This window comes from Papio anubis, chromosome 9 (assembly GCF_008728515.1).
Source record: "Papio anubis isolate 15944 chromosome 9, Panubis1.0, whole genome shotgun sequence".
NCBI lineage: Eukaryota > Metazoa > Chordata > Mammalia > Primates > Cercopithecidae > Papio > Papio anubis.
In genome coordinates, this window is record NC_044984.1 from 98820476 (window position 1) to 98845756 (window position 25281).

Genomic DNA, 25281 nt, shown 5'->3' on the forward strand with positions numbered 1-25281 from the left:
ATGTGCTGTTTAACTTTGCTCCTTTTCCTTTGACATACAAAAGTTTTACATTTATGGACAAATATTTGACAAATATTTCTCAGGCTGCCCGCATAATGCAAGGGATTGTTTTAGGCAAAACAAAAACAAAAACAAAAAAAACCCACAAAAAACCTCTGTGGATACTTAGATAATTCCTGTTTTTGGACTCCCTGCTACCTCCCAGTTCTTTGGGTGAGCAGGTTTATAGAGAGCCCTTTCATCTTTAGAGAGAGGCCCAGAAACAACTCTAAGAGGCATGCTTTTTCACTGCACTTTAGGGCAAAAAAAAGAAAAAAAAAAAAAAAGACAAAGGTGAGAATTGTTTGTGCCAATTATTTACACAGACTCATTTTATCCTCCTTTCTAAACAACTATTTGTAGGGAAGGAGAAGAAGAGGACAGGGGGCTTTAAAAGTCACAAGATTTGCCCTGCGGAAAGTCCCTGGAAGTGAGCAAGTCTGTGAGTGAGAAGGCAGGACCCAGCTGCCTGGGGGAAAAGCTCTTCGTTAACTCCCTGTTTCCTATCCTGCACCCCCAAGCTTCTCCCAAGCTCCTTTAAAGGTTGATCTTGACAAGAAGCCTGGAGATGGTGCTTGCTAGACATGGGTAGAACATACAAATACAAGGCCAAGAGCTGTGGTGGTTCACACCTGTAATAAAAGCACTTTGGAAGGCCGAGGCAGGAGGATCGTTTGAGCCCAGGAGTTCAAGACCAGCCTGGGCAACATAGTGAGACCCCCATCTCTCCAAAAAAAAATAATAAAAAAATTAGCCGGGTGTGGTGGCATGCACCTACAGTCTCAGCTCCTCACGAGGCTGAGGTAGGAGGAGCTTGAGACTGGGAGTTTGAGGCTACAGTGAGCCGTGTTTGCATCACTGCATTCAACGTGGGCAACAGAGTGAGACCCTGGATCCAAAAAAAAAAAAAAAAGAAAAAGAAAAAAACATATGCTGGATACTCTCAGACTTTCAGAAGCATGGGCCTTGCTGCCTTACAACCTTGGTTCAAATCCCACCCCACCTCTGCCAATTAACAGATGTGTAAGTGAGAGTGACTCCCTTAGTCTTTGTGAGGCTCAGTTTTGCCATCTGTGTGAGGGCATACTCATGCTGTCCTTGTGTGATGGATGAGGATCAGTGGTTATGTATGTAAAGTGCATAGCAGAGTCTGCCCACAGTGGGTATGCAATCAGAGGCCATTCTAACACACCAGGAAATTAATCGGCAAGTTTGTGTGGGTCATCGGTGTGTGGTCAACATTGCACCAAGTTCTGTGACAGCAGATTCTAACAGTCAACTTGCGTGAGCTTGTATGGTGTGGCCAAGGAGATAGGGCACAGCTCACAAAATGACTCTGCAACTGTATATGACAGTGTAAACGTGCCAAATTATAGAGGAGTGGTTTAGTTCTTATAAGCAGAAAGATAACTCTATGGTTTGAAATAATTAGGGAAAGCTTCATGGAAGAAGTAGGAGTTTAACTTGGGTGTTGATGATTTAAGAAACATATTCTTTGATTAGACAGAGTATTTTTCCATCTGAAAATGAAAATAGCTACATATTTTTCCTTTTAAACAACAATATGTACTCTTTTAAAAATACTTAGACAATACAGTAAATCAATTAAAAACTCTCACTGCCCAAGAATACCTACTACTTTGTTGTATGAAGTACATATATGTTTGTACATAGATACAATTATGTTTGCTTATTTATGCAAAAAACAGGAGAACATGTAAATATCGTATTGTAGAATATTCCGTCATACAGAGGCTTTATAAATTGTTTAAATCCTTATTACTAGAAATTTAGGTTATTTTAGCACACAGCTAAGTACATGAATGCCTCAGTTTCATCAATCAGTAACTTAGTGATTTTGGTCAACTTCTGACTGGATCACTTTCTAGAAATGTTATAAAAGTTGTATCAATTTATACCACCTTCCACCATCAGTTTATAAGGGTTCCCTTTTTCCCACACCCTTCTCAGTACTGACAATTGTCAGTGTTTTACAGTTATTGCCAAGCTGCCAGGTAAAAATTATAGCATTTAATATGTATTTTTAGACTACTCTGTGTTAATTAGTGGTGATAAAGACATGGTCCTAGCCATCCCCTCTCAGAGCTGAGAGACCAGTAGGAAAAAGAGACATTAAACCAGTAATTACTCTAAACTGTGATGAGGGGTGCTATAATTTGCATTTCTTGGATTATCCAGTCAGGTCCTTAATGAATAAAGTAAAACAGACCCACTGAGGTTTCGCAGCGATGTGGCCTCTTGTTTCTTGGTGGACAGATGTTCTTTTCTGCCTGTTGTTAACTCATGGAATACAACAGATGGTAGGTGAACAACACAGAACATCCTGAAGGATTTTCTAGGGGAACAACATGATCTAGATTATTCTTTTCTGGCCTCATTTCTACAACATCCTCAGAATCTTGTCCATTATCAATGCCTTGAGGACCATACCTTGCCTATGAGGATTATGTCCTGATGTAGCATACTCTAATTGCACAATGCGGGATAAAATAATACAATAAAATCGTGCTAGAACAACTGGATATCAGTATGAATTTAAAAAAGGGCAAATGATTTGAACAGCCATTTTATAAAGAAATTCATGAATGATTAGCAAACATGCAAAGATACTCAACACTAGTCATTAAGGAAATGTAATTCAAACCATAATGAGATACCACGTCACACTCAGTAGAATGGCAAAAATTTAAAAGATTGACAACATTCGGTGTTGGTGAGGATGTGGGACTTTCTTACCTTGCTGGTGGAAATGCAAAGGGATATAGCCACTTTGGAGAAGAGTTTGGCAGTGTTTTATAAAGTTTCCTAAGTATTTTTCTCAAGATAAATTAAAATATTTGTCCATACAAAACCTTGCATGCAATTATTCATAGCAACATTTTTTGGTAACAGCTAACAACTGCAAACAGGGCAAATGTCCATCAATCAAAACCAAATTATGGTAAATCCATGCTCAGCAATAAAAAGGATTAAATATTAATACATGCAACAAGATGAATGAATTTCAAAATAACTTTGCTAAGTCAAAGAAGGCTAAGTTAATGATGGGCTGTGTCCAGTATGGTTCCTTTTATAAGAAATTCTAGAAAAGGCAAAACTATAATGAAAGCAAGATGATCAGTGGTTTCCTGGGTCCAGGGTCTGGGCTGGGGATCAACAGCAAAGGGGTAAGAAGGAGCTTTCTGAATGATGGAAATGCTTTGTGTCTTGGTTATGGTGATGAGGGTTTGCATATACCTGTAGACGATTGCCAAAACTCAGCAGGCTGTATACTTATAATGAATAGATTTTATTTATGTAAATTATACTTAAATCAAGCTGGGAGAAAAAACATTAACAAATCTGAACTTTGCTCTTTTAAAAGGTATTTCCTTCTTGATTTTTTATTATTAAGTTTTTGAGATGGAGTCTCACTCTGTCACCCAGGCTGGAGTGCAGTGGCGCGATCTTGGCTCACTGCAACCTCTGCCTCCAGTGTTCAAGCGATTCTCCTGCCTCATCCTCCCAAGTAGCTGGGATTACAGGCGCCTGCCACCATGCCCAGCTAATTTTTGTATTTTTAGTAGAGATGGGGGTTTCACCATGTTGGCCAGGCTGGTCTCGAACTCCTGACCTCAGCTGATCCTCCCGAAGTGTTGGGATTACAGGCGTGGACCAATGCACCCAGCCTCTTTCTTTAGAATTATTTCTATTTTGAATTACATATGGGAGTGGTACACCATAAACTCCCAGCACTCAGAGGTTCTCAGCATCTTAATCTGGCCTGGCACCAGAGCATGAAAGGCCCTCTTGGCCCCATGAATCACCTCCAACGCATCTGCCTGGCTCTGTCCTTGAAGCTCCCTCAGGTCAGCAGTTCTGTGACTTTTGTGCCATGCTTAGGGCACTGGAATCCCTGGTGGCACTGGGATCATTGTGCCAGGTTTTAGCCATCCCAGGCACTAGTACCTATGGATCATCCACCTCCCAGGCAAAAGGGGGCAGGGCACTCACATATTCCTTCACAAATCCGCCCCCAGCACCCCCTTCTCTCCCTGCTATTATCTCTTCCACAGTTTTAAATTTTTCTCCCAGGAAGCCTTCATCAAATCCCTCAGGCAAGGTGGCACAAAGCCTGCTTGAAATGGAGGGGGCGTGGAGAAGTGGAAAATAGGAGGATAACACACACAAATGAATATTTCAATAAATTATCATGCCATGAATGTCAAAGTGTGCTCAAGAAATGCTAATGTCCTCACTGAGGAGCAGCAAGAGGCAGGCAGGGGGCCTGGAAAGACTCCATAGAAACCTGGATGATCTGGTGGATGGGTCATGGGACAAGCAGAGGCGCTGGCAGGGATGAAGTGAAAAAAACACAGTGAAGGCACCTGGTGGGGTGAGGAGGGGTGCTGGGGTGAGTGGAGGGCCAGGAGCTGGAGGTTTCCTAATTATATAGATGGAGTTTAGGAGTTGATCAGGGGCCACCAGTTGAGAAATATTTGAGAGGGATGAGCAGCTCATGGAACTGATTTCTGGGCTGTGCCTGGAGACAGGGAGGTGGCCAGGGCTATCCAGAGGGCAGCTGGAGTCAGCTTAGGGTAGGGCCCAAGGGTCCCACAGACCTGGTCCTCAGTAAGGGAGGAGTCTTTTGGGCCTAAACTAGGTGAAGGAGCAAAGGTGGCATCAGAAAGTCAGACAAGGCCTGGTGCGGTGGTTCACACCTATAATTCCAGCACTTTGGGAGGCTGAGGCAGGCGGATCACTTGAGGCCAGGAATTGGAGACCAGCCTGGCCAACATGGTGACACCAATCTCTACTAAAAATAGAGAAATTAGCTGGGCATGGTGGTGCACGCCTGTAGTCTGGCTACTCAGAAGGTTGAGGCAGGAGAATTGCTTGAACCCGGAAGGTGCGGGTCACAGTGAGCTGAGATCGTGCCACTGCACTCCAGCCTGAGTGACAGAGAGAGACTCTGCCTCAATAAAAAAAAAAAAAAAAAGAAAGCGAGACAATAATGATAGTCCTTTCCTCCTTCCTCTCCTCCCTCATTTTCTTCTCTCCCTTCTTCTCTCTCTCCTTCCTCCCTCCCTCTCTCCTTTCCTTCCTCCCTTCTTTTCTCTCTTTCCCTCTCCTATCCTTCCTCCTTCTCTTTCCCAGGCAATTCTTTTCTTTTCTTCCCCCAACCCTTTCTCCTATCCTTCCCTCCCCTTTGTCTCTTCCCTTCTACTCTTTTTCTCCCTTTCTCTCTACCTTCTTCAATCCCTTTCTCTTTTGCTGTCTTCTTTCCCCAACTTGATCAGAAAAGCCTGCAAAGCAGAGCCTGCTCTCAGAGTCATGTCATGAGTAACCCACTTGTGTTATTTGCGGTTTACCTACCTGTAGAAAATTTGTACCTTAACATCTCCACATACTGTGGGCAAATGGTTTATAATTCAACTCCACAAATATTTACTGTGCTCTGGTTAACTGAGTGTCCTTTGTGCTAGAGGTGCCAGAGAGATGCAAATGGCAGCGCCAGTCCTTGGAGGAGCCAGTCTGGGGCCCCTGGCTGATGTTGGCAGAAGACACATCCCTCTCTCCCCTCAAGGATGCTAAAGAGCCCTCTGTCTACTAGAACCCTGGGCCCACTTTTCTCTCCAACAAGGTGCAGAAAAGGGCATCGTTGCCAGGTTTGCAAGATCTTAACAAGACAGTACATTGTAGGTGTAATCTGCAGGAATGAGGAGGAGCTCAGCCTGTGCGGATTGGAAGGGCCACACAAACATGTCAGTCCATTGCCAATGGCACCCACAAGCTCGAATTCTGACTTTGCACCGATTTCTTCTCCTGCTATAAATTCTACAAGATTGTCAACATAAATAAGACTTTCTCCTCGACCAGTTTTTTCAGGGCCATGCCAGGCTTTAAAATAGGCAGGCCCCAGTTTCAGTTGCATGTTGTTGAGTTTGGAGAGTCAATCAATCAAGCCAGGTCCCACAGTGAGCACAGTGCCAATCTGCAGAATCTTTCAGGGCAAAAGGGAATTTAGAAAGATGAGGGAGAAAGGATCTGAAGAGTGATCCGTTCCTCTTTCAATGTTCAAAGTATAAAATCTTTCTCTTCAGTCTTATCAGTTAATACTGTCCTTTACTTGGCTAATGTTTGTTATATAGCATAAGATGTAACAAAATTTTCTTAGGCTAGGAATGGAAGGAAAGCAATGATTCTAACTGTAGTTGGGCAGTTTAGAGTGTGATGAAGGAGATAATAGAAATTTTCCATCACCCCTCAAGGTGCACAGAACAACAGAATCACAGACCGTTACCACTGACTTTTGCCATAGATTTTAGAGGTGATCTAATTTAACGTCCTAGTCCAAGTAGGCATCACCTCTCTGCCTCTGACTTATTTGTACCTACTATGTACCAGTCATTGTGCTGGGCATTAGAAAGACAGAGATGAAGACAACTTGGATCTCTAGGAAGGAGTTCAGCCTAGTGGGTACAGTGGCTCAAAAGAGGTTTGGACCTAGTGCTCACAGCGCAGAGGAGGAAAGATGCAATTTCAGGTGAGAAATCAGCAAAGACTTCTGGGAGAGGTGGTAGCTTATGTGTCACAGCTTAATCCTCACTGTGTGTCTGGGCAGGTTCCTGATTGTGGGAATGCAAGAATGGATGCTGGGCGTGATTCACCATCCTCCCCCACCATGTGGGCCAACTCCATCATCTCTATGACTCACAGGGAATTAGACTTCTGATCTCTCCTTTGACCCTGTGACTTCCCAAACTGCCTCGTGCATGTCCAGGCTTTGGGGCAGGTAACTGAAGTCTTTGCCCTATGAGGTGAGAGGTCGCTTGGGTGACCTGGGAGTAAATCCCTTCCCCTCCCTGGCTTTGTAAAGTTAAGTGTTAAATGAGAGACTGATATTCTAGGCAAAGTCTTTGTGCAAATGCCCATCTAAGCCATGACCCCTGCAAGGAATCCCGTGTCTTAGTGATGATGGTGCGGAGGTGGGGAGGGTGTAGTGCAACTCCCATTCCTGATCTCCTATCACCAGAGCAGAAGAATCACTGGAGAAGACTCTGTCTGAAGCTTGCTCAGCCCGGTTTCCTTGAGCAAGCAACTCATTCACAGGTAAGTCCAAATTCACACAGCACACACTGGCTACATAAATATTGTGCTTTAATTGATTGTCTTCTGTAATCAAAGGCAAGGCTGCTGAGTTTGTTACTTTCCCTACCATGCAACTGCTGGAGGAGAACGCTGGGGGAAGGGAACTGGGGTTGCCCAGGTGGTTTTTGTTGCATGTGTCTAACTGCAAGTTGTGTCTCTGTCTATTAAGGGGAGGATAAGGCCCATTACATTCAGATTCAATAAGAATTTATCAAATGCCTATTTTGTGAGAGGCATTGAAAGACACAGTATCTTATTTCATTTTTAATTGAATTAGTATTAGTAATGACTTGATGAGGCACAAAAGTTAGTCTTTACAATAACATTTTTTTTGTTGACATAAAAATGATCCCTATACTATTGCCTATGTCCACTTTATTGATTGTGAAACAGCCTAAATGCATGGAATTGGAAATTGGAAGTCATTTTACACAATACAAGAAAGCAACACCATCTTTCCATGTACCTACCAGTGCTCTGGCTGGTTTGGCTTTTCCAGCAGTTTTTTGGACTTGGGTGAGGTGGCTTCCTAGGGGCATTTTCTTACCCCCTCCCAGCGAAGACTGCTGTGAATTTTGCATAATTTGGAGGATACCCTACCCTTTGGGATAGCAGAGTTTTGAAACCCACAAATCCCTTTTACCTTGAGGAATGGTGGTGATGGTGGGTGTCAGAGACTCTGTATAAATCCCTGGGAAAGCTCAGCTGTCGCCTGACCCGAGGGTCGTGCAGTTTCCTTAACTTTGACTTTAAGTCAGCCCTCTTTAACCCCGACTCCCAAGCTGGGCTGTCCTTTGAAAGAAAAACGAAACCGCCCAGTTCTGAGCGTCGGAAAATGGGCACTCTCTCCCTGGGGGCTTGGGGCAACTTCCCCGCTACGTCGCCCAGAGATTTTAAATAACTGCCAGCCACCAGAAACCCTCTAACCCTTAGTTCTCCCCTCCGAGACCCAGCCGGCTCCTTGCCACTTCCCTCTGCAAACGCTCATGGGGGTGGGTGGCAGCAACGAGGCGATTTTCTTCGTCTTTTTTTTCTCCGGGTTTTGTCATGGAAACGCTGACACAACCTCCAGACGGCGGCCGAGCCCGGCCGGGGACTGAGGGCTTTTGGGACCCTGCGGGAGCGCGGCGCGCACACAGCACTCCCCGGGCAACAGCTGGACGCGACCATATCCCGGGTAGGGGCGGGGGGAGCGCGACGCTCCGCCCAGGCGCTAGGGTCCCTCCCTCCTCCCGGCTCTCCGCAGGCGCCCTCCCCTCGCCGGGGGCCGCGAGTTGCATTTGGTAAAACCCAGCCCCGGAATATATAGATCTTTGGAGCGCAATGAAGTAGCCTTTGGAGAGGAGGGAGAGGGCCCGTCGGACAGCCACAGCGGCCAGCGCAGCGGCAGCGGCGGCGGCACCACCATCACCGCTCGCACCCCAGCCGCCCGGCCCGCGACCAGGCAGCGGCGGCCGCCGGCGGGATCGGAGGAGGCGGCGGAGCTGCGAGGAGGAGGAGCAGGAGCGCGCAGCCAGCGGGTCCACGCATCTCAGCACTTCCAGACCAACTCCGGCACCTTCTACACCCCTGCCCGGGCTGGGGGCTCCAAGAGCGGCAGCGAAGCGAGCCCGATCCTCCCTCCGAGCCTTGCTCAGCTCTGCCCTGCGCCTCCCGGGCTCCGGTCCGCGCGGTGGGGTCCCTGCTCCTGCGCCCCGGGCGCGCCTCCCGGACACCCCGGTCCCCGCAGCCAGGACAAAGCCATGAAGCCAGCGCTGCTGGAAGTGATGAGGATGAACAGAATCTGCCGGATGGTGCTGGCCACTTGCTTGGGATCCTTTATCCTGGTCATCTTCTATTTCCAAAGTATGTTGCACCCAGGTAGGGGGCGCGTTAGCGTGGTTTTGTTGGATATTTTCTTCTCTCTCGCGCTCTCGCTCGCTCGCTCCCTCGCTCCGCCTGGTTTCTGCCTCTTGCAACCCTACCTCTCCGCCTTCGGCCTCTTCGGGGCTCCTGGCTGCCCGGGTGTACCTGGGTCACCGCGTCCGGATGGGGAGGAGAAGGGAAGGTGTGCTTTCCCCTCTTCTTCCTCCCGGCTCCGGGCTGGAGGATGGGACCAGGAGGGGCGGTAGTTTTTTTTTTTTTTTTCCCTTCTTCTTTTTTTTTTCTTTGTGTCCCTTGTCTGTCTGTCTACGAGGTAGCAGGGAAAGGGAGAGGTGTGGGAAGCAGCCGGGGGTGAGGGGCTGGTGTGAGGAGAACGAAACTCCCTCCCCGTTGCTGCCGAGGTCGGGGGATGAAAGAGTTACCCGAAGCCGGCTGCTCAGCGCCCGGGCGAGCCGCCTCTTCCTGGTTGCCGGGCCGGGGGCGAAGGGTTTACGCCCCGGCGAGGTTGTGAGTCCCTGAAGCAGGCTGGGGAGCCCGGCACTAGGCTCCCACGTATCCCGGGCTCGACGCAGAGCTGAGCAGGTGTGGAGAGAGGTCGGGTGCCCAGCGCTGCCCCTCCACCACGCGCCGGCCGCTTGCCCCCGGGGTCCGGCTCCGCAGTGACCTTGTGGATGGTGCCCCGGGGCCTGCTCCAGCCCCCAGCCCCTGAGATGGGAACTCCGAGCTCCTGGGTCATGCCTTGACCACTGCAGTTTTGGAGGAAACTTTGGTCAGGTCCTGGGCTGACCGTCCGTTTGCATCCCCCACTTCTGGAATCCGAGCAACGGGAATCCCCCGGGCGGCGTGGGAATGAACCCCATTCCTCCGGTCCCTTGCGGCTCAGGCAGAGTTCCACGTCCGAAATCTGGACTGGGGGAGGGACGAGGCTCGTCGCTTCCGAGGGGTGCGAGGGAAAGTTTGGGTCCTGGAGAGGGAGGGGCGCCCTCGAGCGCGGCGGCCGGGGGTGAGCAGCTCGGCTGCGAAGCCCAACAGGTAGAACCTTCCGAGAAGCCTGCCGGCTAACGCGGGTCTCCCCTGCTCCCTTTTCCCCTCCCTTAGCAGCCCCCTGCCGGGCCACGTTGGCTCAGAAATCCATTTTCTACGCCTCCGAGTTGCCTTTCTCAGCGTAGTCACAGCAATAATTTGCTTTTCTAATTGCAAGGAGGAGGGAGGTGGAAACGCATTTCCTTCCAGGGAAGTGGGGTTGGTGTTTTTCATTTTTGCCTCCCGCCTTCTCCTTTCACTGTGTATCTAACGCTTTAAGCAGACGCAGTCCCGAATTCATCAAGCCTGCGTTTGGGTCGATGGCAGAGGAATAAAGCTGTTCTTTCCATCATACGGGCAGGGCTGCAGGCTGCAGATTCCTTGACAGCGCAGGGACAGACGGCCCCTTTGCCCCACTCGGCCTGGAGCAGTTGTTAAGGCAGCCACACTGCCAAGGATATGCTCCGACTCTACCACATGTAACCTCAGGACGTCCGAGCCAGCCCTGTTAAAGATGGCTTTTGTTTGCAGCTGGGTATTTTTAGTTTAATGTCAGCAAACTACAGCGGTGTTTGTCTCCTCACCCAGACCTGCGGTTGTGAAACTTATAAAGGAATTTAAAAATGGACCTGGCTTGCATTCCAGCAGGCAGGCCTTGGTTGCAGTGGGCAGGACCAGACAGCCAGGGGTATCTCAGAGTGCCAAGCTCCTGGGGCCACCGGAGACCGGGCCAGACTCACCCCAGAGCGCCAGGGGACTGGTGGTGTGCAGATACACTGGGGTTCAAGCAGTTTAAACAAGGGGCGGGGTGATTTGGTCTAGACTCTAGAGCTGTGTTCAGGTCTCTTGAAGTTTTGCTGGGACCGTGAATGCCAGTAATGCTCTGTACAAATGCCCAGAACGAGGATGAGTGTCAGCCTTCAGCAGGAATGCGCTTGAGCTTCTGTGTACCTGAAATACAATTGTCATGGAATTCTTTGTGAGAATTGGGAAATAACTTTCTAGCCAAAGATACTAGGAAGAAACTTCCAACTTGTAATTGGCACTTTGTGAAAATTTCCAGCTCTTGTTAGATTCTTAAGTTGACTTGAAAGTGACATCATATCTTTTCAGTCTAGCCTTTTGGAAGAGGCAGAGAACCTTTTCTAAGCTTGTGCTGATAAAGATCCTCTGTCAGTCCTGCCCCATCCTTTATGTCCCCTTCTAGTCCTATTTTCTGCTATTGTTTATTCTTTGGATCTCTATAAATATATTTTTCTGATATTTCCCCCCAGTCCATAGCAAATCCTACTTTCAAAACCTTCTATTGAATGTAGAGTTACAGATAGTTCAATTGAAAGGCCTTCCTTATTTCAAATTACTTACAGTTCCACTAAAACTGTGTCAACAGTTTATCATTACATGGGGTATAAAAATATACTTTGAAATCCACGTTAAACATTTTCTTTTTGGGGGGTTCATTTTTTTAAGCTACACTGTTGATGACCACTGATGTGGAATCTTTTTCACTGGTTTGAATTTCTTTAAAAGTTAAAGATCCTTGCTTCTCTGAAGTATTTTGGGGTAAGGAGAGCTGATCCTTCAGCCTGGCTTTGCAGTTTCTGTCTCTCCAGATCACCCTGGGAGAGGCAGAAGGGACCACAGCATGGCACAGATTGTGTAGCTAAAAATTTGGAGGCCTCTGGCAGGGGTTCCAGATACCTGCGTGTGAAATAGAAAAATAGTATTGCAAAGGCAGTGGGTTCCAGGCTTCGTTGTGGCTGGAGGGTGTGAGACAGGGGAGAGAAAGAAAAAAAGGAGGGCGGGGCACGGTGGCTCATACCTGGAATCCCAGCACCTTGGGAGGCCGAGGCGGGTGAATCACTTGAGCTCAGGAGTTCGAGACCAGCCCAGCCAACATGGCAAAACCACATCTCTACTAAAAATACAAAAATTAGCTGGGTGTGGTGGCACATGCCTGTAATTCCAGGAACCCCGGAGTCTGAGGCATGAGAATAGCATGAACCTGGGAGGCAGAGGTTGCTGTGAGCTAAGATGGCACCACTGCACTCCAGCCTGGGCGACAGAGTGAAACTGTGTCTCAAAAAAAAAAAAAACAAAAAACAAAAAACAAAAAGCAGACAGCTGGCAAGGCTGGCTGTCCCTCTCTCAGATTCTAATCTGGGCCCCATTATCTTTTCTAATTCATAGAAATGATTAATTTGCAAATTTGAGTAATTGGTCATCAGTTGCACAAGGGTTTAGCAGAAGTGGGCCTTGTCAGTAGGATAGTTCCATTTAGAAGTTTTTGATACTCTGAGTTAATAGTCTTCCTTAAGAATATTTTATTGGACAAGGACCAGGTTTTAGACTCCTATTTTAATCCCGATGTTTTTTGCACAGTGTCTGACAACAGTGGGTTCTCAATAAAATATTTGCTGGATGAATGCATGAAGTGGTTAAACTCCAGAAGTAGACCCACTTCTCTGGTTTTCAGGAAGGTCACTTCAAGCCTTGCCAAGAATGCCTGGTCGATAACTCTGACTCTGTCCGGTGGGGATACTTCCTGCCTTCCTGAACTCTGACATGGACCCGGTTAAACTCATCAGGTGCCAGACAGGAGCTTTCACCGTGGCCTAAATTTGCAGCCTGTGAGGTGTAGGCAGCTGAGACACTGCTCTGTGTCCTGGATTCTGGAGAAGGTTGGCCTTGTTTAGCCACTAAGGAAATCCATCCATAGAACAGACACCTTCTATGGCCGTGAACTATTCCTAAAGTCAGGGAGAATGGAACCACATACCTGCGGTTTCTATACAGGTTTGAGTTCACCAGTGAATGCTTCCTATGAAAGTTCATCAGCTTACATTAAAGTGTCTTGCATACCTGTCCCAGATGGCTGGGTTTTGATGGAGCTGTGTCATGCAGTGCAAAGCTGAGAGGCCCCCCAGGCTGCATTGGTGCACAGTGTGTAAAGGCAGCTCTTCGGAACCTTCCTTTTGTGTTACTCCATAGGATTGTGGTTTTTGTTTGAAATCTACTGTTCATAGAAAGAAGCCTTCAGAGGAGAAAGCCTTTTCTCTCCTGTTTGCTTCCTCTCTATTATTTTTATTTTTGCAAAATGTTTATTTTCACTGTCACCTGGGATTTTTTGGCCTTGGTTGAATGTATTGAAAGATTATATCCTTTATTTAAAGATGTCTCTGTTTACCCCCTTGCAGTTTCACTTGATCAGGTTGAATCTAAAATGCATTTTATATTATAATTTTAAACTAACTGTAAACATAATATGTGCTCATTTTAGAAAATTCAGGAGGTGGTCAGGTGCAATGGCTTACACCTGTAATCCTAGCACTTTGGGAGTCCGAGGCAGGTGGATCACCTGAGGTCAGGAGTTTGAGACCAGGCTGACCAACATGGTGAAACCCTGTCTCTACTAAAAATACAAAAAAGATTAGCCAGGCGTGGTGGTGCACGCCTGTAATCCCAGCTACTTGGGAGGCTGAGGCAGGAGAATCACTTGAACCAGGGAGGCTGAGGTTGCAGTGAGCTGAGATCTCGCCATTGCACTCCATCCTGGGCAACAAGAGTGTAACACCATCTCAAAAAAAAAAAAAAGAAAATTCAGGTGGTATAGAAGAAAAACAATCATTATTCCACCACCAAGAGGCAACTGGTACTTTAAAAATATAGAATATATTTATATGTATTTATATATTCTATAATATATTTTTCTCAACTATGCAAAATGCATATATATAGTTGAGATAACATCATACATTTTGTATCCTGTTTGATAATAAGTATTTTAGACAAATACATCATTATCACAACTAGTTATTAAAGTTAAAGACAGAGTTTAGCCATAACTGTTTAAATGTATAGACTTGCATGTGTCTCCACCTCCCACTCTACCCCTTTGCAGGATGTCAGTCTGGTATTATTTTTTGCTGTGGTTGCACAAATTTAATGTTACATTACAGAATCTTTTTGCTTATACATGGAATGAGTTTGGAGTTGTACTCTAATTTGTAGGAGCCGTTCTTACATTATATACCTGAAACTTCCATTGAAAAAGTGTCAAGAGGGTCTCAAATATGAGACTGTTATGAATTCTGAAAACAGCATTGAATCACTGAAGGTTCTCATGTACCCCGTAAATATATACAACTACTATGTACCTACAAAAATTAACAAGTAAAAAAAATAACTGAAGGAGAAGACATTTTTAGCATGGGGTCTCTCCTTGGTCGTTTAAGTTAAATGTTTGCACCTCGATGGAGCTTTTTCATAGCTGTGCTCAGATGAGAGAGACGTCGGTGATCTCCTTTGATTGTTACAGTCCTCATTTTCATTGCCTTCCAAAATAAAAGGACTGATCAGGCACCATAGAAAGGGTGGTTGGGGGGTTTCTGTGGGATGAGGGGAGAGGGAATCCATCCTTCAGCTGAGGTATCTGTTGTTAGTATTTGTCTGGTTGAAAAATCATTTTGTTCATAGCTTTATCAGCACAGTCATTTCAAAACAGGAAGTCAAAGGCTCCTAAGCAAAGGCACCACCCTTTCCCTTCTTAAACCCACCAAAAGGACCTCTCTTTAATCCGGAGGTCAAGTGAAAAAGGCTCTTATGAAAGTCATTGCCAGCAGTTCTCTTCTAAGTTCAGACTGAGAAAAACCAGAAGTCATTCTGCTGATTCATTTTTTTTTTCTTTTTAGTTTTTCTTCTGAATTTTTGGGATACCACCTTTATAACAAATAAAAGGGGAGGCAGTTCTTCCTATGAGATCATTGAACAATCTGATCTGTCAGTTAAAATTTCCTAGAACTTGTAATTTGATGCATCTCAGATCCGATGTGATTGATTGAAACTTACAAGCCAGCTTGTTCTCCTCCTCCCCAGCCCCCTCTCTGTCTGTCTGTCTCTCTTTTCCTTTCTTCTCCTCTGTGCCAGATGCTGTTCTTGGCACTGGAAATCTAACACATACATCTCTGCCTTCATGGAACTTAGATTCTAGTGGGACAGACAGACTTTAAAAAAATGCAGAAGTGATATATATGGTATATCAGATGGTGTGAAGAGAAAAACAAAACAGAGAAGATGGTTGAGGGATGTGAGAGGCAGGGGTTGCAATATAATATAGAGGTAATTAGGGAATGTCATTGATAAGACGACACTGAGAGCAGACAGCTGCAGGAAATGAAGGAGCCGGCCATGTTCCAGGGAGAGAGCAACACAAGTTCAAGTCTGGTCCCTGAGGCAAGAACATGCATGGCAAGGTGGTCAGAGTGCCTGGAGCAGAGGGACAGAGGCAGCCAACAACCACAGTGGGGAGACACAAGTTGGAGAGAGACGATTGTTTTGAGCTTTGGGTTTAACTGTACATGGGAGGGAAGCGCTGCAGAAGCTTTAGCAGAGGACTCTTGGGGCAGGGAGGTGAGGAATAAGAGTGGAAGCGATGTAGAAAGATTGAAAATCAAGTCTCCTACTTGCACTTTATTTTTATTTATTTATTTATTTTTATGGAGATGGACTCTTGCTCTGTTACCTAGGCTGGAGTGCAGTGGTGCAATCCCAGCTCATTGCAACCTCCGCCTCCTGGGTCCAAGCAATTCTCCTGCTTCAGCCTCCTAAGTAGCTGGGATTACAGGCATGCACCACCACACCTGGCTAATTTTTGCATTTTTAATAGAAACTGGGTTTCACCATGTTGGCCAGGCTGGTCTCCAACACCTGACCTTAAGTGATCCACCCTCCTCGGCCTCCCAAAGTGCTAGTATAGGTGTGAGTCACCGTGCCCAGCCCTCCTTGCACATTTGTGTTCATCTTTGGTCAGCCGATAGTATACTTTGGTTAAGTGGTCACCATATAAGTCCCATCTCCCCTCTACCACCTGCTCCTCCTTGATCCCCAACTAGACCGTTTCCTTTTTCAATTTTTTAAACTTTATCTTTATTTTTAAAAATAGGGTCTTGCTCTATTGCCCAGGCTGGCAAGTAGTGGTGAGATCATGGCTCACTGCATCCTCGAACTCCTGGGCTCAAGGGATCCTCCTACGTCAGCCTCCCAAGCAACTCGGACTTACAGGTGTGCCACCACACCCAGTCCCATTTCCAATTTTTAAAGCAGTAATAAAGAGATCTGAAAAAGAGATTTGAGAACAATTTTGACTGAGCTTGTAGTGGGAAATTCGTAATATCTTCAGGGTGCAATCCGTGGCATTTGTGAATAAAACTATCCAGAAAAAGTGCCAGACTTAAATCGGCACTCAATAAAAATATAGCGATGAAATGGATCAACACTCTGGGAGTGGAAGACTCAGGTCCTAGTCTGGGGTCTCCCACGTCCTATCCCCATAAATTATTGTGTATTATTGATTCCAGGATGTATTTTTTCACATTTTAGTAATTATGTAATTTGTGTTGTGATTGATGGCATCTCAGCACCGTGCTGCGCTTTATTGATCAGCTGTTTTGTTTCTTAGTGTTCCATCAAATAGTGTGCCTTCGCCGTGGATGCCTTCTGAGGCCACCTCTGTAAATTGTGGAAGTACTTTATGTAAACTGTGGCACACTTCATAACCTCAGTAAGTGATGAAAAAATGGCATTCCTCCAAGATGCAGACTCTGAGGGCTCAAAAGTACCTGGTTAGCCTTGAGTACTTGCTTCTCAATGGCCAGACTGGCATGCAGTCTGTCCAGGTCTTTTTAACTTTGCCTGGCACTTATTCTCAGAACCCAGGGCTTGTAGTTAGTATTTCTCAGATCAATGATGAGGTTGGTTAAGAGTTAGAATAGGGAGGGTGGGAAGTAGGTGATTTAACTTGCGACTTGAACCCGGAAGTTCATCTAGAAATAGACGCAAACATTTGCCCAGGGAAAGTATCACCAATGTGGATTTTTGTTTCTTTCAAGGCTACTGAGCTGTCATGACTTTGTCATTTCTCTTTTCTGGCCCTTTTAGAAATGTACTGTAGTTGTTTGTTTTTTTGTACATCTTCCTCTTTTGATACAGCAAGGCATGGATTCTCTCAGGTTCATCTTTATAGCCTCTGACCCTGGCCCAGAGTTGCCTAGGAAACATTTAAAGAGTTAATCATTGATTCTCAAAGATAAGCCTTTCCACCTTGGTCACCACCCAACCCATGTGCCCAGAACTCAGGAGGAGGAGCCAGGTTGGATTGTCATATACAAACAGCATCTGCTGTGGTCTAGTCCATTTGTCTCCCAAATCTCTTTGCTTCTGTTCTGCTATGGTTCAGGGCAGGAAATAGAAATCAGTCTAGGTATTTTATTTTTTAATCTAATTGAATTTTTCTTTTTTTGAGACAGAGTATCACTTTGTCGCCCAGGCTGGAGTGCTGTGGCACCATCTGGCTCACTGCAACCTCTGCCTCCCAGGTTCAAGCGATTCTCCTGCCTCAGCCTTCCAAGTAGCTGGGATTACAGGTGCCTGCCACCATGCCCAGCTAATTTTTGTATTTTTAGTAGACACGGGGTTTTGCCATGTTGGCCAGGCTGGTCTTGAACTCCTGACCTCAGGTGATCCACCCGCCTCGGCCTCCCAAAGTGCTAGGATTACAGGCATGAACCATTGTGTCCGGCCCCCGTCTAGGTATTTTAAGCAGAAAGATATTTACTAGAGGGAATTTGGTGCTTATAAAGACAGGGCTGGAGGAATGGGGCTCCAGGAATGTCTCCCAGCTAATGGTAGTAGTTTATATTATTAACAAATGTATGCCGGCATGGCTGCTCAAAAAAAAAAACAAAAAAACAAAACCTGACTCACCAGGGGTGCTACACCCTCCGAGGTTGTGTCTGGAACTATTGAGTTCAAGAAAAAACTGATGGCAGAGCCGGAGAGTGGACCCTATAGTGCTGTTGCAAAAAACCCTCGTGTCCCCATCTCCATGCTTGCCAGCAGCCAAACAGCCCCAAAGGCAAGAAGATGGCCTCTGCCTCACATCTGCTTTCTAAATCTCAAGTGAGTGCTTCTGTTTGGGGGGAGCCAAATTCACATCTAGAACCTGAGCTTCAAAGAAGCCTGGGAAATACAGCTTTTCAATTACCAGCCTCTGCAGGCTAGAAAGCTTTCTAGAAGGAGGGTAAAATGAATGATGAGCAAATAATCACAATACTCACTGCACCCTATTGGTAAAACATATTTGAGCAGCCATCCCTCAATATATTTTGTTTATAAATAATTTCTGAATATTTCTACCATTATCTACATATCTAGGATAGGATCCTTTCTGACTAGTGACTGTAAATACATATGACATTATCTGTTGGATAATTCTGTTGGCTGACTCTTTATCAATTCTCATTCTTTCATCCTTTTGACCTTGTAATGTTGTCCACAAAGATACGATGGAGAGCTAGTACTTAAGAGAGAGGAATGCCATTTTCTCGTGTGCCTGGATTGTGACAATTATCTCTAAGTTGTGGTTTCTTGGCTGGGATCTCTTTAGGTCTCAGTTCTATTTTGTGAGGAATAGGATAGTTAAAAATAGATAATACAATCTGTAAATTTACTTATGATTCAGTTGTAAATGGTTATTCATTGAAGTATGCTGAGAAGGGTGGAATTATTGAGGTGGTCACTCCAGTTCATTTTGTGGTTGAAGATACCTGCCTGAGTTTCGTAAGTGACATGTAATTTGATATGACAGGTTAGGTGGGTTGTTTGTGGCCATTTGTATTCTTGATATAGTTACATTTTTTTTAGGGTAACTGAAAATGGAAGGTCTGGTGTTTAGATGAACAAAAAATGCAAAGCCTGATGTTTCCTTCCCGGACCCCTTTTGTGGCACAATGTCCACTAGGATTTTGGAACCCCAGGACTAGATCTGCCTTGAATGTCATTGGTTATTGTCAGACCTGCCGTTGTCAACTCTGGGTAAAAGTCCCATGTTAACCTAGTGCCAGTTCTGGCAGTGGTGGAGGCTTAGTTTGGCTTTAGATAAGCAGTATGGGGAGGGCTGATATTTCCAGCATCACCAGGGCTTGGGTTCTGTCTCAGGTCGATATGGATAGAGACAAAGAAACCTGGTAATGGAAGTGTTTCAGTCCTTATCATTCTCTGGCGTGAGTGGTTATCTTAAATGCCTTGGGAGAAAAAACTCACAAAGGCAACTCAAGTGAAATAAGCTGGTGGCTGGGTTTCTGTTAGAAACTGTTAACTTCAAAGAATCTCAGAAGAGGGAAACCACAGAGGCCCCTCTAAGGTAGTGTTGTAACAGGGCACTTAACATTTCTTAACGGTTGTCATATTTTACCTTTAATATCATTGCATATTGTCACTCATTATAGTGAAAAGAGCACAGAATTTGGAGTCTAGACACCAGCTTTTAGGATTTGGCTGTTCCCTATGTCCATTTGACATCATTCAAGATATTTTTGTTAAATGCTTACTAAGAGTTAGGCTCTGTTCTAGGTGTGAATCAAACAGGTGAAAATCCATGTCCTCATGGAACATACATCATAGTGGGGGAGACACAATAACAAATGCATATTAAATTAAAGAGTATGTTTGAAGGTGACAAATGCTACGGGGTTGGGGAAGCAAGGAAGGGGGATGTGAAGTGGCAGTGGTGGGGAGATTGAAATTTTAAATAGGGTTGTCAGGGAAGTTCTCTCTGAAAAGGTAGCTTTAAAGATTGAAGGAGATGAGGTAGATGGGAGATGAGCCGATGAAATAATAAAGATATTTATCTGATATTATTTACCAAAGGCCAACTTGGGTCAGGTATTGAATATAGATTACTCCCCCACAGGACTCTTATATGTATACGCTGTAATTACCACCATTTTACAAGGGGGGAAACTGAAGCATAGAGCATTATCCCTTGTCTGAGATCCCCAGGAGAGGCGTGGATGGAGTAAGAACCATACCCGGCTGTAAGACTTCATATCTGCTGCTCTGAACAGCTGGGAGGGCTCTCATTTGGGCATTAGTCTTCCCGTCCACCCCAAAGATTGGTGAGAACAATTGCAATTTAGTGATAGACATTCTGCGAAGGGTGGGACCTTTCTGCCCATCAACGAATCATTCTGTCCAAATGCCACTAATGCCCCTCCTTGAGAAAGAGCTCAAGACTCTGTGTAAACAGCATCTGGCGTAGTACTTGGCTGCATCCCATGACTTGGGCAAGTGCCTGGCAAGTGCAGGGGCTTAATAATTGATTGAATGAGTGACTGAGTGAAAGTCACAGACAAGAGATTTGGTCCCCTCGTTTGCCAAGTGAAGGTAGTAATATCACCTCTCTTATGGGTGGTGGTGGTGGCAAAGATTAAATGAGAAGTTAGATGTGAAACTGCTTTGGAAATGGATGTAAACCTATGTAACAAAACTGCGTGTCCTGCACATGTATCCTGGAACTTAAAATTAAATAAAAAAAGAAAAAATGAATGTAAAAGCAGTATAAATATATTGTTGTTACGATAAATGACCTGTGTGGTTCCTCGTTCAAGGATGTGAATCTCGATGTCAACATGATACTGTTGTATTTCATTCTGTTTGAAACCTGAGCAAGTTTTTATCCTTTTAACCTGTGTGTCCTACACTGTAAGATTTACTGAAAGGATCTAACTTCTATAAGAATGAGACTCCTGTGAATATCTTCTGTCTGTATGTGCTCACTCTCTCTCTGCCGTGCTAACAGGCATACCCCTCTGCCAAGGCCAAAACTGTGTAGCAGTTTGCAAAGCAGAGTTTATATTTGGTGAGGAATCAGCCTTGTGTTTTCTTGCTGAATGCAGTGACCAGAGCATTTCCTCCCAATTATGCACTTAATTATTCCTCGGGTTCCCATTGGCTTTAACAAGTGACACTTGGGAAATAACACAGGCACTGGTCAATGCCATTTCTGAAGCTGAACTTCGAGGAGGATGAAAAGCAGTCATTTCAGAAAAGTAACAGTGGTAGCATGGCAGCCCGTATGTGAGCAGTTGTTGGCTGGGTTAGCATGGCTCATTGCACAGGACAGCATCGATTGGCTCTGTGTCTCCACATTGGGCCTGTTCTGTGCTGAGGAGGACTTTAGGGGTTCCTCCGGTATAGGGGTTAGGCCTTCCCACTGTTTAACTGCAGTTAAACAGTTAAACAGTTAAACATGGAGCTTGCTCTGTGGCTGGGTTTGTAGCTGGGGCACAGATCTATTTCCACCCTTCTTCACCAGACCAGGTCCTAAAATTCAGTTCAAAGACTCCATCACCCTGATCTGGGATAGGCCCAGCATTCTTCGACCTGAGGCCAGGCTCACATTTGAAATAGTCCCTGTTAGGCTGGAGAGTTATCATAGAGGAAGGGGAGTGTATTTGTCAGGGCTCACATTTCTTTACAAGTTGAAAAGGTTTTTATCTTTTTAAGCACCCAGACTTCTTTCCATTCTACCTAATCATTGATTTAGACTATTTGTTTGCAACTGGTTTGGGACCTCCTTCTTCCCCCACAGGTGACAGGTGGCAATGTCTGGAGACATTTTGGGTTGTCATTAACTGGGGAAGGTGTGCTACTGGCATTTAGTGAGTGGAGGCCAGGGATGCTGTTAGACATCCTACAATGGATACGATAGACTTCCCCGCAACAAAGAACAGGCCAGCTCAAAATATCAATAGTCGGGAAACCCTGTATTAGTTTGTTCTCATGCCGCTGTGAAGAAATACCTGAGACTGGGTAATTTATAAAGGAAAGAGGTTTAATTGACTCACAGTTCTGCATGGCTGGGGAGGCCTCAGGAAACTTACAATCATAGTGGAAGGCACCTCTTCACAGGGCAACAGGAGAGAGAATGCGTGCAAGCAGGGGAGATGCCAGACACTGATAAAGCCATCAGATCTCATGAGACTCACTCACTATCATGAGAACAGCATGGGGGAAACCACCCCCATGATCCAATTAACTCCACTTGGTCCTGCCCTTGACACGTGGGGATTATTACAATTCAAGGTGAGATTTGGATGGGGACACAGTCAAACCATACCAAACCCTTATTTGATTAAAAATGTTTCTGATGCTTTATGAAAAAAAACAGTAACAATAGTGATCACTTACCAAATACTTGCTCTGCATCAGACAGTGTGTCAGCTGCTGTGTTTGGATTATCCATCCTATTTAATCCCCACCACAGCCTTGTGAGATGCGCATTTACCAATCCCATTATACAGGTGAGGAAACTGAGGCTTAGAGAGGTGATGGAGCCTGCCTAATTGGAAAGCTGGAACAGGAGCCTGGCTCAGGTCTAACTGACAGCAAACACTGTACTCTTCACCTCACCAGTATTCCCGTCTCCATGTTCTTGGTTTCAGATAATTAGATCAAGAAGTAATTATTTCATAAAGGCCTTAAGCTCAGCTGTAGACTCAGTAAGTGGGACATTCAGTGATAGCCCCTTCTCTTCTTACCCTACACTCTATCTCTGGTGAGCTCATCCCCTCTTGGGGTATCATCTGTGTTTAGATGATGCTCATGTCTTTCTTCAACTTGGATGTGACCTTGGGTTGAAGTCTAGTTCATGTATTACCTCTTGTATTACCATCCATCCCCTCTTGGTCAGAATGAGGGGATGGATGTCCTTCCTTTCGTCCCTGTGGTACTTTGTGTGCGTACATCTCTAATATTACTCATTCTGATAATTGACTCCTTCAGGGAAGGGGCATGTCTTGTTTAGCACAATATCCCGACATCTGCAATAGATCCTGGTCACTCAGTAACACTTTGCTAAAAGAAGGAATACACTGATGGTAATTGGTCACTAAGAAGAAAATCCCCCTTTTTGGGATGGTGGGTTTGATTTTCATTTTGATTCTATGGTGATTTGATTTTCATTTTGATTCTATGGTGAGCTGTCACTTAAGAGAGCCAAGAACAACCCCTTTTATACCGTGGTTAAATGTGAACAGCCAAAAAGTGAACAACTGTCAAAGTTGTAGGAATTGCATCACTGTAACCACAAAGGTAATTAAATGTGTCCCAGGAAGGGATCTGCTAATTTGGTTTGCAATGGGAGTGTCTGAGACAAGACTTTTGTAGAGCAGCACTGTCCAGTGGAAACACACTGCTACTGCACACAAAACTAAATCTTCTGGTAGCCCTTTTTACATTGAAAAAAGTAAAAAGAAACAGGTGAGATTAATATCTGAAATATTCCAACAAGTACTCAATATTAAAACTCATTGCAATATTTTACAGAGTCTTGGTACTAAGTCTCCAGAAATCCAATGTGTATTTTTACAGGACATCTACATTCAGATTAGCTGCATTTCAAATGCTTACTAGCCACATGTGACTAGGGCTACTGTAATGGATAGTGTAGCTCTAAAGTATTAGAGAACCTTTTCTACACTAAACTAGGGCTTTTTTTTTTTGTCTCCCCTCACCCTAATTAAAAATAAAATTTATGGTGACAGAGCAAGACTGTCACCCAGACTGGAATGCAGTGGCGTGATCATGGTTCACTGCAGCTATGACCTGGGCTCAAGCAATTCTGCCACCTCAGCCTCCCAAGTAGCTGGGACTGCAGGTGTGCACCATCATACTGGGCTAGTTTTTGATTTTTTTTTTTTTTTTTTGTAGAGACAGGATCTAGTTGTGTTGCCCAGGTGGGTCTCAAATGCCTGAGCTCAAGTGATCTTGCCTCAGCCTCCTAAAGTATTGGGAGTACAGGCATGAGCCATTGTGCCCGCCCCTTCCATTTTCTTAAGGGGATGTTGTCTTTCCTGGGTTTTAGCTATACCCTTTGGGAATAATATTGATTATCTTAAGGCTCAACATGTTAAGTACAAGATATTGGCTGCAAAGTGTTATACACACACACACACACACACACACACACACACATCCCTAAAGTCATTTCAGGCCTCTAAGGTATCTTCAAAGTCTTCTAGTTAATCAGTCGCTATCTGAAGCTTGATTGTGCTATTGAGATCTTAACACAGTCTGCCATGTAGCAAGAGCAACTGTTACTAGCTCCATTCTACAGATGAGGCAGCGGAGACTCAGAAGGATTTGGGGAATTGCTTAAATTTTGTTTCGAGTGGTTCTAATACCAACGTTTAGCTGCAAAGTCTGGCCCAAAGAATATTCATTCTATTAGGGTGGATGTAAACACACATACTTTACTGTCTTATGGGGCCAGATGCGATTGCTGTTACAAAGAGAGACAAACTGTGAAGGAAAGGGAGAGGAGGGTGATTGATTTTGGTGGTGGTGGGGATGGTGGTGGTCGTGGTGGTGGTGGAGGAAGGAAGTCTCCCAGGGAAAGTCGAGGTTTGCACTGGGCTCTGAAGGATGAGTAGAAATTTGCTAGCGGAATCTGGGAAGGGGGAGGAAAGACATTCTAGGTGAGGACGTCTGCCAGACCAATGAGGAGAGTGATGTCTGGGAATACAGGAGCCCAAGGGTGGAGAGGTGAACCTGGATGGCTCTGAATGCTCTAAAGTTTGAGTTTTATTCTTGGGACCAGGGAGCCACAGATTTAGTGACTCCTGTTTTTCAGATGATGAAATTTAAGCTGCATTTAAACTCTCTTGTTTCATTAGAAAGGCAGTAGTTTCAAACTCACTTTCTCAAAATGAACTCGGGGCCATTTGGAAATTGTTTCTATTACCGTCATTTAATGGGAGGCAAGAAGATTATTCATGAACGACTAAAGTGCAAAGTAAGAAAGAGCTTAAAAGCATTCTGTAGTGGGATTTGAAACTCCTCTGTTTTGCGTTGCTTGGGCCAAAATTATAGGACATGGGGGTTAAATTTCAGTCTCTCAGTTGCTAATGGTGCCCTAGCTTCACCCTCAGAGGGCCCTGGAAGCAGTGGTGGGAGAAAGGGAAAGTATAAATCGTCCCAGGGAAGAGAGTTTCTTGCTTCAGTGGGAGCTCGTGGGTGTATCCGGGTCAGGCTGTAGCTGTTGGGCTGCCCTAGAGATGAGCAGTGAAGGATGGAGAACAAAGTCTGCTGCTTCCTCCTGGATGTCAGACCCAAGTGCACTGTATGTGGGGTCTGAGTGCATTGTCCCCCTGAAAATGCTGCCCTGTGTCCTCTTTAAATCAAAAGGCTGCCTCTTTTTTAGGCTCCCCTTCCTGGGCTGTGGGAGAGGGCATGGGGCTATTGTAGAGCTCATACACCCTATGAAAAGGCATCTCTCTGTGGCTTTCACAATCACTTCTGGGGGCCATTGTGCTTGGTACAAAGCTGAGGGCTGCCTGTATTTTCTCTGCGAGACTGTAGCACTTG

At 45.3% G+C, this 25281-nt stretch overlaps 1 protein-coding gene across 2 annotated transcripts in view; it reads left to right on the plus strand.

Annotated features, from left to right (window-relative positions):
• The first annotated feature begins 7779 nt into the window (after positions 1-7779).
• CHST11 (carbohydrate sulfotransferase 11) overlaps positions 7780-25281 on the plus strand; it is a 306442-nt gene continuing 288940 nt past the window's right edge. The window contains exon 1 of one of the 2 annotated variants that reach the window (XM_009181578.4): positions 7780-9036. In XM_009181578.4, the coding sequence (XP_009179842.1) occupies positions 8934-9036 (103 nt within the window). In that variant the 5' untranslated portion in view covers positions 7780-8933. Of the gene's footprint in view, positions 9052-25281 lie in introns of both variants that reach the window. The other variant, XM_003907073.4, reaches the window with a different exon arrangement.